At 40.8% G+C, this 13,574-nt stretch overlaps 1 protein-coding gene, 1 long non-coding RNA gene and 1 other non-coding gene across 3 annotated transcripts in view; all 3 read right to left on the bottom strand.

Moving 5' to 3' along the window:
• The window catches only part of LOC141381964 (uncharacterized), a 1,176,553-nt gene that overhangs the window by 857,649 nt on the left and 305,330 nt on the right, over positions 1-13,574 (bottom strand). The window lies entirely within an intron of this gene.
• On the bottom strand, positions 2,312-2,383 carry trnaq-uug (transfer RNA glutamine (anticodon UUG)). Its single transcript has one exon. It is a non-coding gene; the product is annotated as a tRNA-Gln (tRNA).
• The window catches only part of LOC137491176 (NACHT, LRR and PYD domains-containing protein 3-like), a 32,264-nt gene continuing 25,238 nt past the window's right edge, over positions 6,549-13,574 (bottom strand). The window contains exons 7-12 of the mRNA XM_068220249.2: positions 13,102-13,275; positions 12,815-12,988; positions 12,505-12,678; positions 10,154-10,327; positions 9,401-9,447; positions 6,549-8,138 (exon numbers count right to left, since the gene is read on the bottom strand). Of these exons, the coding sequence (XP_068076350.1) occupies positions 7,600-8,138; positions 9,401-9,447; positions 10,154-10,327; positions 12,505-12,678; positions 12,815-12,988; positions 13,102-13,275 (1,282 nt within the window). The 3' untranslated portion in view covers positions 6,549-7,599. The remainder of the gene's footprint in view (positions 8,139-9,400; positions 9,448-10,153; positions 10,328-12,504; positions 12,679-12,814; positions 12,989-13,101; positions 13,276-13,574) is intronic.

Below are 13,574 nucleotides of genomic sequence, written 5' to 3'. Positions count from 1 at the left end.
TGTCTTTCCAAAACAGCTTAAAATACATAGTATAAGGCAAGATTAAGGGCGCTCGCTGTTGTATTTCTCTACTTACACTGATGCAAATCGCGGGAGCGGTTAGGTAACGGGTTTAATTTGGGACGGGAGCGGGCTGTCTAGCAATATTGCGGATATTGCTATGCGAATGAGAGAGAGAGAGAGAGCATTGCCTGTGTGTCTGCTTGGTGCTTGTGTGTGTGTTTATACAGACAGCTTGGCTGTCTGGACTGTATAACTGGGTGATTTTCGGTTATGTTCTCCCCTGCTCTTTAGCGGGATCGAGCGCGGCAGGCAGAAAACGGGGCGGGGCGGGCACCGGGACAACAAATTCTTAATATAAGCCAAAGCGGTCGGGTTCAGGCTAAAAACTGGCGGGTGTGGGCGGAAGCGGGAGCATTGTCGTCCGGAGGTGTGTGTGTGTGTTTGTGTGTGTGTGTGCACGCGCGCGCACAAGGACGAGGGCAATATGTGTGTTTGTGTGCATTTCACTCTCTGAAGGCAGTCGACCAATCACGACAGACTGTCATCGGTCCAATCAGCGCAGATAAGCTTCGCGCTAAGGAGGGGTTTGGGAACAAATGAATCACTGGACAATTCATACGGGAGTCGCTGGGATAATTAGGTAAAAATAAATGCAGATTATAAGACCATGAAAGTGTTTTTTTGACCTTGCATGCATATTAGACTGTTGTTGGAGACTCTTACAACCAAGATATGACCCTATTTCATGTATAATATGTGCTCTTTACAAACCGTTTACTGCTCATTTGATGTAATTTTGCTAACATGGATAATTTAATATTAATCAGATGATGTCATTACGCTACTGTGCCGTCAGCCAATCAGTGCATTGCTGATCATGATTTTGAGGATCGATAGATCTGTCCTCCACAACACATGCAGTGATCTGAGATCAGTTTATCCAGACATTTTAATCTGATTCTTGAACTTGTTTGAAGAACCAAATTTGTGTGAGAAAAAATCCAGGATCTGCCAAATCATCTTAGATCAATTAAGTGAGGTACGAAGAACGGAGCCCTGCTGACAAACTGGAATTCTTCAAAAGACGTTTTTATGAAAGACATAAGCCCTGTAAAACACAGGACAACTGCAAGGGCTTGTCTAGAGTTTGAACCCAGGACCTCTTGCACCCAAAGCGAGAATCATACCCCTAGACCAAGGGTATCCAAACTCATTCCTGGAGGGCGGTGTCCTGAATAGCTCCAACTTCCTTCAACACACCTGCATGGAGCTTTCTAATATATTTAGAAAGAGCTTGATTAGCTGGTTTAGGTGTTGTTTAATTGGTGTTGGAACTAAAATATGCTGGACACCGGCCCTCGAGGACCGAGTTTGGACACCCCTGCCCTAGACCAACGAGCCACTAAAGTGTTCACATTTCACATGACGTCAGAAGCATCAGATAGTCAAAAATCTTTCTCTAACGAATCAAGGGCACCCTCAGCGAGAATCATACCCCTAGACCAACGAGCCACTGCAAAACAGCAACTTTACATGGCAACACTATCTGCTGACGAACCAGCATTCTCAGAAAAAAGGCCTCTGTGTAAGCCACAACGCCCTTACGAAACAGCAGACAACTGTAAGGGCTCAACTGAAATTTGAACCTAGGATTTCTCACGGCATGAACGAGAATCATACTCCTAGACCAGCAGGCCACTATGCAATAAATGTTTTATGTGGCGACACTATCTGCTGACAAACTGGAATTCTTTGACAAACGTTTTTATGAAAGCGATAATGCCCTATAAAACACAGGACACCTGCAAGAGCTCATCCAGGACTTAAACCAAGGATCTCTCGCACCCAAAGCGAGAATCATACCCCTAGACCAACGAGCCACTAAAATTTGAAGTTTTCACATGGCATCAGAAGCAGCAGATAGTCAGAAATCTTTCTCTGATGATTGAGTCAGAACATACCTTCAAAAGCTCAAGCGTTGAAGCAGGGCTTGTGCTTCATTTGGACCCGGGACTTCTGCCCAAAAAAAGAGTTGCAGCCCTAGACCGACAAGTTGAGTCACTTGTTTGCTTGTAAATTGTTGTTTATATCTAGTAGCTTCAGTGAGATGAATTGATCTCATCCATTTCACAAATTTAAGCTGCATGGAAAAAACCACACATAGCATTATGTAAGTCATTATTGGAGGAGGATCGTGATAGCATCAAATAGCTATCTCAGCGCAAGTATCAGAACCCCTCACTGATTGGTGTGATTGAAATAGGTCTCATTCATTTCACGGATTTGAAGCTGCAAGGAAAGTAGGAAAAGGTTCCACCGAGACTTGAACTCGGATCACTGGATTCAAAGTCCAGAGTGCTAACCATTACACCATGGAACCAAGACCACCACTAAATACTATCTAATGCTTGCAGACTAGCATTAAAATAAGCTTCTGTGAACGCCATGGAACCAAGACCTTCCTTAAATACTATCTAATGCTTGCAAACTGGCGTTGAAACAGGCCTCTGTGAACGCCATGATGTTCCTCAAAACAGCAAACAACTAAAATGCTGCGTGCACACCAGATGCGGAACGCGCGGATAAATCGCGCTATTTGCGCGTAAATAGCCACATGAACATTTGTGTTTACTCACTTGATTCGCGTGTCAAACCCTGCTTCATTCGCGTGTCAAATTCACTTCATTCGCGCGTCAAATTCACTTCAGAACAGACGCGGATTCGCGTAATGGGCAAGGCTTCTGTCTGCCCGGTGACTCTAGCTTCATTGCTAAATGGCTAACATGGATTTTATGAAGAAAATAACAGTGTTTATGTGCTTGTTGAAGACTGAAAACAGCGTCGATAGGTTTAGGGCCGTGTCTGAGTCCACTAGATTCTTTTTAGAGGTGCATCCAGCTCTGTGAGCACATAAACTCCTCCAGAAACTGAACCTGGATGACGAACGCTTTCAGCGGTTCTTCTGACTGAGCCAAGCCCAGTTTGGTGAACTTTTTGTCATTGTCGGCTGGAGGATTTACCCCGGGACACCTACAAAGAGGATACGTCAAAATCACGCCCCCAAAAGAGCAAGCTCCTGATTGGTTAATGTGGCGCGAATGTCTGCTGAAGTTCAGTTTTTCGAACTCGACTGATTCGCGCAAAACGCTTAATTCGCGCGTATCGCTCTGCAGGATGTCTGTTCGTGCATTTGCATTGACTTAACTTGTAAATCACTACCTTCAAAAGCTCAAGCGTTGAAGCAGGGCTTTTGATTCATTTAAACCCAGGACCTCTCGCACCCTAAGCAAGAATCATACCCCTAGACCAACAAGCCACTGCAAAACAGCAATTTTACATGGCAACACTATTTGCAGACAAACCGGCATTCTCAGAAAAAGGCATCTGTGTAAGCCACAACGACCTTACAAAACAGCAGACAACTGTAAGGGCTCAACCAAAATTTTAACCTAGGGATTTCTCACGGCATAAACGAGAATCATACTCCTAGACCAGCAAGCCACTACGCAAGAAATGTTTTATGTGGCGACACTATCTGCTGACAAACTGGATTTCTTTGAAACACCTTTTTATAAAAGCCATAATGCCCTGTAAAACCCAGGACACCCGCAAGGGCTCATCTGGGATTTGAACCCAGGACCTCTCGCATTCAAAGCATGAATCATACCCCTAGACCAACAAGCCCCTAAAATGTGAAGATTTCACATGGCATCAGAAGCATCAGATAGTCAGAAATCAAGTGCAGAGAGTATGCAAGTTGAAAGAAGAGAGTCTGAAACAATGGTGGATAGTCTATTGGGTGAGAGAGAACGTAGGTTTCTGCAAAAGGCAACTTGTGTTGGAGTGTGTGGTGGCTCAGGAGTAATGTGGATGTTGAGAGACAAAAGGAAATGATCCGATGTGTGTAGTGGAGTTACTAGTGTTTGATCAGTGAAGCAATATCGAGTGTAAATAAGGTCAGTGGCAGAAGTAGGTGCTCTTTTGAGGTCAAAAGAGGCAAGCAGAGTCTGGAAGTCAGTAGCTTGAGGTTTTTCAATGTGAATGTTGAAGTCACCTAGCACCAACAAGGGAGTGTCATAAACAGAAAAAGATGAGAGAAGAACACCTAGTTCATCTAAGAAGTGACCTAATGTACCTGGTGGGCGGTAGATGACAACCACATTTATGTAGATGGGGTGGATAATGGTGGCTGCATGGAATTCAAAGGAGCTGATCTTTGCCAGGGACAGCCTCCGAGTAAATTTCCATTCTTTGGAAATCAGTGGTCAAGTCCCACCCCCTCTCCCTGTCTGACGAGGAGTGTGGGAGAAAGAGAAATTAGCAGAAAGAGCTGCATGTGAAGCAGTGTCCTTCGGTCTTAACCAGGTCTCAGTTAGAGCCATGAGATTATAGTTAGAATGTGTAGCTATGGAGGTAATAAAATCTGCCTTGTTAACAGCAGATTGACAATTTCAGAGGCCCACGGAGAGAGAGTTGTGAAATAGCAGATACATTGATTGAACGAAGGTTGTGATGATTACGCCTGCAGCGTACCTCCTGTGCTTTGCGAGTGTTAGTAACAACAGGAATTAGTTAACACATAATAAAAGTGCAATGAAAACAATAATAAGTGCAAAGATTAAGTAAAAAAAATACATAAAGTACTCAGGTGCTTTGTCGGTGTCTTTGCTCGGTGGAGTCGCACAGGTAGAGTCAATGGTCTTTACACTCGTCGATCTTCACACGCAGCGAGACTAGCTGCTTATATACACCCCTAAGCGCTTACTGATAGAATTCAGCTTGACATGCCTCGAGAGTTCCCATAATACAACAACAGAAACTGAGGCGAGGGGTGCAAAACCGACCGTGATCCACACACAAGCTCTTACAGTAACCAAGGAAACAGTGAGTAATCTTTCTAGCACTACACACAAACAACTGAAATCAAGTCTAAATGTACTTACACGCTGCTAGTCTCGTTGCTAAAGTGCTTCTCCTTATATGGTTGAACAAGCCATCCTACTTCCCTTACTTACATTGTCTATCCATCCATCTATTTGTTCATTTTGTTTAGTAAATGTGTTATTTTTGAGGCTGACCTCAAAAAAATATAATAATTTTACTGCCAGAATTTTAGGTGCAGGCTAGGACTGTCTCTGCTATTGGCAGATAACGTTGTTTTTTTGGCTTCATAGGAGATGGACCTTCACCATGCAGTGGGACGGTTTGCTGCTGAGTGTGACATGGCAGGGAAATAAACAGCACCTCTAAGTCAGAAACCATGGTGCTTGGCTGGTAAAAAGGTGGCCATCTCCAGTTTGGAGAGTCTTTACCCCAAATGGAGTACAAGTATCTGCGTTTTTTTTTTTTTTTTTCTTGATGAAAAATGGAATGTGAGATTAAAAGATGGATCAGAGCAGCGGCAGCAGTAAAGCATTTGATGTGATTGTCTGTTGTGGTGAAGTAGCTGAGATGAAAGGCAATGTTCTCAATTTACCACTCAATCTAGGTTCCTACTCACATCTATGGTTATGACTGAAAGGACAAGATCTCAGGAACAACCGGACACATTTTGCAAAATGTTATGACCTGCTTGTTTGAGTTGCACCATAAAAGTGAGATGAGACATCAAAATAACCTGAATGCAAATTATTTATTATAAATTGTAACTCAGAACAATCAATCAAAGCAACCAACAAATGTCTAGGCATAATAATGAAGATAAAGAACTTAGGATATAATCACAACAACACTTTAACTACATAATGCAAAACAAAACCATAAAGTTAAAGAGTCAATGAGATGGCTTTTTGATACATTAATTGTTGACTGGTTTTAAGGATCAATTGTTCATTAGTGTTCTGTTGCTTTGTTATATTGAATAATTGCTACTGTGTCAGTAGGGTTTACTCAATAAACTTTTATTGTGAAGTTAAAGTTTCAGTTTCTTTATTTTTCTTGTATTTCTTGAACAGTTAAAATAACATTTGTGCAATTTTTGAACATTTTTTGCTCATTATAAAGTAGCACTATTAAATACCATAAAATAACATTTAATAACTGTAAAATACTATACAGTAATAATGAAAGTAACGTTAAAATACCGTAGTTCTGCATAGTAAAAATGTACAGTAAAATACTGTTTTCAGTTTTGCAGTATGTGTATCACTACTGTAATTGGTGTTACAATAAAAAAGAAAACAGTAAAATGATGTATTACATTTTACAGTAAATGTAATACTAAAGTAATTAGTATTACAGTAATGTTACTGTTTTATAAAAATACAGCAGCTACTGGATAATTGTTGCCAGTAACTTTAATTTAATCTTGTTAATTTAACAAGAAATAGTTTACAGTGCAGGAGTACATCTAGAAGTGTTGTGGATTTAATGACTATGTAAGGCTTGAAGCTTACGCTGCTTTTCTGAACCAATAATCGGAAACAGGAAGCAGTTGAAGGATGGCGTGTTTAAATCCATTATTTATCTGACTCCATTGTAATTAATCTGACTCCATTAAAGTTGTCATCATCGTTGATAAAGAGAAAGAATCTCTACGTCTTAAAGCAGGTAAAGTTGTTTATTAAGTTACATGTTTAAATATTCAGACAGTAGAATGAAACAAACTAACATACTGTATAAAGAAATTAGCTGTAACGTGCACTGCTGAGCAACAAAGACAGTGAAACTGTAGCATATGAGGCTACGCACTGGTGTGCGGGAGATGCAGAGTAAAAGCCATTCTCCCAGATCAACACTTACCTTTCTTTCTTATACCCTGAGCAAAGCATTGTCAAACATGAGTGAAAATCAACCCCCAAAACCAGCTGAACATGAGAACAAAGTTGAAGAGATGAAGTGGGGGAGAAGTACATAAACATACTCTCCTCAGGCCATGAACCAACAATAGTAAACACACACACAAACACACTCTCACACATGCACACACACAAACTCACACTTCGAGAGACACATACAGACACACCCACACACAGACACTCTCTCTCTCACACACACACACAGAGTGAGAGAGAGACACATGCATACACAAACACACAGACACAGAGAGACAGACATGCACACACACACACACACTATCTCTCTCTCACACACACACAAACACAGACTCCAACACACACATGCACATGAATACACAAAATCACAGTCTCTCAAACAAACACACAAGTACACACACAAATAAAGACTCTCTCTCACACTCTCTCACACGCACACACACAGCATTGAACACATACGCACGCACACACACAGTAGTGAACACATGCCCATTCACACAAACACATACACACAGTAGTAAACACGTGCACACACACGCAGTAATGAACATGCACACACACACACACTCTCAAACACACACGAACATACACTCACTCTCACACACACATAAACACACACACACACACTCTCACACACACACGCTTTCTCTCTCTCACACACACACACACACACACACACACACACACACACACATACATGTGGACACACACTCTCTATCGCACACACACACACACACACACACACACACACACACACACACACACACACACACTGCTGCTGACTGCTCCTGCACAGGATTCTGGGTAAATTTCTGGTCAGTCTTCAGCTAAGTTTCACTGATGATCCAGAATAAACAATAAACCCAAACCCAAATCCAATCCCAGGGCAGAGTGGCTCAGTGAATGTGGTCTGGACTGAGTGGATGAGGCTCATTGTGTCTCTATAGATGTTGTAGAAGATCAGAGTTCCTGCACTGTGATCCACAAACACTCCTATTCTCCTGCTGAGCGGCTCCACTGGGAGATCAGTGTGTGTGTTATTGTGTATGAATGAGAAACTGGAGGAAGAGCAGATCAAACTCCAGGACTGAGCATTACGTCCAAACACACACTCATCACCTCCTCCCTTCCTCCTGATGCTCTTATATGACACTGATATACACACTTCATCTCCACTCCAGTCAATCTCCCAGTAACAGCGTCCACACACACTCTCTCTGCACAACACCTGAAGACCATCAAATCTGTCTGGATGATCAGGATACGGCTGTTTCTTCCACACACTCTTCACCTCTCTGTTCTCCTCAGACAGAATGAGACGAGTGTGTGCTGTGTTTGGATCCAGAGTGAGGAAACAGACATCTGAACACAAGAACACACACATTTATAATCACAGCTGTGTGTGTGTGTGCGTGTGTGTGTGTGCGAGTGTTTGTGTGTGAGAAAGAGTAAGTGTGTGTGTGTGTGTGTGTGTGTTTGTGTGTGTGCGTGCGTGTATGTGTGTTTGTGTGCGTGTGTGTGTATGCGTGTGTGTGTCTGTTTGTGTGTGTGTGTGTTTTGTGGGAGTGCATGTGTATGTGTGTATGTGTGTGTGTGTGAGAGAGAGTATGTTACAGTTTTTCTCGATTGCTTGGATGTAGTTGTCAACTGAAACTCCACATTTTCAAAACAGTTAACACACAGGCCTAAACAGCGGCACTCATGGTCAAAATGAAACATTTTGCTTGCAAAAGGCACATATCGTGTCAAAACATTTAACATATGGAACAAAAGCTAGTTTTACCTTCAAACTACACAACTTGCAAACAAGTATATGAGCTCTTTCAATTAATCATTACACAATGCACAACAAAATACAAAATACAGAACTCAAAATGCACCACCATTGCTTGCCATTGTAGCTTATAGCCAATGGCATTTGTTGTCTCTATTTGGGCTGTCAATTTCGCCTTTTTGCAAAGAATTGGATCAAGAATAAGATGTGCTTTGATTGAATATATATTGAATTCATGACATTTTTCAAACTGTGGCTGAAAACTGAAATACTGTATATAAAAAAACAGACAAAAGTAATAAAATACTGTAAATATTAGAGAAAACACATGTAAACTAATATACAGTCAAATCTATTGGGAGTATAGGACATAGCCATATTGACCTCCTCCATCAATGCTGGCACAGAACAACACAGACCTTCCATCGTTTATATAAGGTTTGCAGAATGATGGCTAATTGAAGATTTGTGTGAAGGAGTGTCAAACCGGTGCTTCAGTGATTTCATACTGAAGTTGGTAGCTTTTAATAGTTAGGAACAGATGGATTCTGTTTGGTTACCAAAACTAAAACAATGGAGTTTGGACTGCTTGAATGACATCTGTGTTAACTGTTTGGAAAAATGGTGGGGAAAATGTGTCAACCCAATGAGAAAGGGTTTACACATTTGCAAGACCGGTCCTCTGCTCTGCTGGGATAGTGATAATGAAAATGAAGAGGAACCTAGTTTCTTTAACCAGGTCAAAGCAAACTAGAAAAACTGTAGTGTGTGTGTGTGTGTGGGACTGTGTATGTGTGTGTGTGTGCATGCTTGCGTGTGTGTGTGTGTGTGTATGTGTGTGTAGTCCTACATTTGCGTGGTCCTGCTGTAATCCTCGTGTGTCCTCCATGATCCAGACTGTAAACACACACAGATGGAGAGAATGAGCTGTTTAGTTTCCCCCTCAGCTAATAAGCTAAAGCTAGCACTGAGCCGCTCAGCTACACGCTCCAAACACACCCTGCTGCAACATTCATTTATTACAGTGATCACACTTAGCTTTGCCATCGTTCTTCAGCACATGCAGCCTTTGAGCACATGTTGCAGTCCATCTCTAAACTATGTTCAGATTATTAAAGCTGCTCGCCAGCGCCCAACTTCCTGACAGATTAGCAAGTGAAAAATACACATGTGTGCACAGAGAAGAGGAATCCAGATGTTGATTTTAGAACAAGAGTCTGAACATTAATCCAAGTGTCTGATTCCAGAATCTGAATCCATCTTCAATCCCCAACCCTGTTCCTGACCTGATATTGTAGGATTCTTCAGCAGAAATGGAGGAAGAAGTTTCTCTGCTCAGCTCAAATGCTGAAACTGTACAGTGTGTCCCGCTTAATGTCACTGTAACTGAGCCAATACACTCCAACATTTACAGAGGAGATTCATTTCACACTCAATGATTTGCTCTTCATAGACATGACTGGAATACTCTACAAGCTGTATCTTCTGTCTGTCCTCACCCCATAACCCTCACAGAAAACTGAAGCTGATCACAAAAGAGCTTTCTAGTGTCTTTTTAAAGCCATTCAGTGTAAAAGCACAAGGCCAGTGCTGCTCCACATACTTGAGTTTGTCCAGTGTGTAGTTTGGATCCTCCAGTTGTTCAGAGAGCAGCTTGACTCCTGAATCTCCTGGATGATTGTAGCTCAGATCCAGCTCTCTCAGGTGTGAGGGGTTTGAAGTCAGAGCTGAAGACAGAAAACCACAGCCTTCCTCTGTCACCATACAGCCAGACAATCTACAAACACAGCAATAGTCACATCACACAGTTGGACAATCACACATCTCTTTGTGTTGTGAAGATGCTGACTGCTGTTTCTGCTCATGTCAACAGCTGTGATGTACACACACATCCTGATCAGCTCTCCTTATTGATCGAGCCTTTGCATCAGCAAACACACTCACACACTCAACAAGGACTTGACATCATCTGTAGAAGTGTACAGAGCAAAGACATTGTTCATAATACACCACATCAAGCTGTAAAGTCTGCTGTGAGGAGGAAGAAGACACACTTGAGCTCAGAAGATCATTTAAAGTCATGTATAAAACACAACAGGAAATGAGCTGATTTCATCATTCATATTGTGATTCTGTTGTGGACTAAAACAAAATGAGCTCAGACAAACACAAAGCCGCTCTCATAATGTGTTCATCACCTGACCCACAGTCACATTCACACTGATGGAGCATTAGGGGACTTTTATTCTGTCTGGAGAGAAACACCTGATCAATATTCATGACTGCTGACTCTCCTTCACATTCAGCCTTTAGCAGATATTGTTTTAGATGAGCGAGTAATCAGGATTATTTCAGACACTTTATCATGAGACTTTTATTTGTTTTCAAGAAACTGAAACTACACAAATATAAGAGCAGCTCAAACCTTCAGCAGGACACAAAACAGCTTGACTTTAGCGTTTAACTCTGCTGCTTTCACACCTCCAGATCCACTGTTCTGCTCTGAAACAGGATTAACACTGGTATAATGTTTATTTGTGTTCTTGCTGCGCTTCACTTTCACACAGAAATGTTGAATGTTGACACCCACAGACAGACACAACCTGGTAAAGTTTTCCAACAGTGAACTGAGACTGCAACTATTAGTGAAATCTATATTAAAGGTCTTCAAATATGATTAAGATTTACAGTAATTGTTTTTCATGTTTAAATCTGATTTATTCTTGTGTTTAAAGCGTTTGTCATTCCTCTACTTCAGTGTCTCAGACTCATTCAGAAATGATTATTAAATGCTGGATTAATGCACAAGAGAGTTTGGCGAACACGTTTTACACCATTTCAAATATATATTATATGTATAAGTCACATACAGCGCTCAGCATAATGGAGGACAGCCCATTCTGAAAACCAAGACTTTCCTCCATTTCTCAGTCAATATAGGCAGTGTATTCTGCTGCATTTAAACAGAACACAATTATTAAACAGATTTATTTATGACAATCATATTTTAGTCACCAAACATATTCAGAAATTGAAAGACAATACAATTAAATTCAAGCTAATACTGCAAAATCCCTACAAAATGTCAGCTAATTTTTCCATTGTTTTGCTTCTCTTGATTTTTCCTCTTTTTTAATTTTGTATTTAATATTTTTCTATAACATATAAATTTGGCTGTACTAGTTTTTGGACCGTTATCCTAAGTTAGCTCCAGATTTGGCTAATCTATTGTATATGCACAAATATAATACTGTAGAGCTTCCTATTAAAATATGAATGTAAAAGAGAGATTAGTGAGGGGTGTACTTATATATGCTGAGCACTGTATATTGTTCACTCAGAGTGTTTACATGGTCACACAGCAGTAACACAACAAGCATTGAGTTTGGGCTAGCTTCTGCAGATGGACATTGCTGTACACTGCCCTTGATGGGTGAGTGGATGAGTGTCTGTTGTCTCTCAGGTGTGAATTATTCATGAGCATTGTCACTCACACATACAGCTGAGATCACCCAAAACAAACTTAACAAAATGTAGATCATTGTAATGTTTTCTCTGAATGAGAGAACAGAATAATTTCCACATAATTGTGCAGTAAATTATCTAGTCTACAAGACTGCTTACTTTAAAGTCTTGTTCAGGCACATTCAGTGTGGTTTTAGATTTGTATTTCAGCTACATTTGTTTCTCTAAAACCTACTAACCACACATAATATTTATTTCTACAAAACAGATGTCAGGGCATGTCAAAACATCTCAGGGGTCCCAAAATCACCTCAACCCCCTGAGGGTTAACTACAGGTATAGTATGAGCAGTGTGAAACATAATCACTGATAAACCAGAATTCCTGTTATCTGGGGTTTAGTATCACCCAGGGTTAACATGTTTAAGCATGAAGAGCTCTAATATGAAACTGTCTGACTGTAGTTATTGTAGAGTGGAGAATCATTTACCTCAGTGTCTCCAGTTTACAGTTCACAGTTTTCAGTCCATCAGAGAGAAGCTTCACTCCTGAATCCTGCAGGTCATTGTTACTCAGGTCCAGCTCTCCCAGCACACAATTTGAGGATTGTAGAACTGAAGACAAACTCTCACAGGTCCGAACAGTGAGTTTACATGTGACCAATCTGAGAAAGAAGAACACACATTACTAAAAACCACACTGTTAATGGATCAGTCAAAACAAAACAAAATATCACTCAGTCAATCAATCAATCAATCAATCAATCAATCAATCAATCAATCAGATGCTTAAACTCAGACCTCAGTGTCTCCATTTTACAGTTTGGACTCTTCAGTCCATCAGAGAGAAGCTTCACTCCTGAATCCTGCAGCTCATTGTTACTCAGGTCCAGCTCTCTCAGGACACAGTTTGAGGATTGTAGAACTGAAGACAAACTCTCACAGGACCGAACAGTGAGATTACACGTGACCAATCTGAGAAAAAAGAACACACATTACTAAAAACCACACTGTTAATGTGATCAGTCAAAACAAAACAAAATATCAATCAGTCAATCAATCAATCAATCAGATGCTTAAACTCGGACCTCAGTGTGTCCATTTTACAGTTTGGACTCTTCAGTCCATCAGAGAGAAGCTTCACTCCTGAATCCTGCAGGTCATTGTTACTCAGGTCCAGCTCTCTCAGTACACAGTTTGAGGATTGTAGAACTGAAGACAAACTCGCACAGGACCGAACAGTGAGTTTACAGCACTGTAGCCTGTGTAGAGGATAAACACAATATGTATGTGTTAATCTGATGTGTTTGATTGTCTGAAGCACGTCTGACTGTAGTGACTGGTTTAACTTCACTAGTTAGTGAGCACATCTGCTGATTTTAGCTTTAAATAGTTTTTATGTCTATAAAACACAAATGGCTTCCTTCAGATTTTCCAATAGCCCAACTCTTTATGTAACACCTAATATAACACTGTAAAACAGGAATTTTTAAAATTGTTTTATTTATTATTATTTAACAAACAAACTAATAAAATAACCTTCTGTAGCATCTTTAAAGTT

This window comes from Danio rerio, chromosome 4 (assembly GCF_049306965.1).
Source record: "Danio rerio strain Tuebingen ecotype United States chromosome 4, GRCz12tu, whole genome shotgun sequence".
In the NCBI taxonomy this organism is placed as follows: Eukaryota; Metazoa; Chordata; class Actinopteri; order Cypriniformes; family Danionidae; genus Danio; species Danio rerio.
Note: the sequence above shows the minus strand (reverse complement) of the source record. Positions and strands in the feature narration are given on the sequence as shown.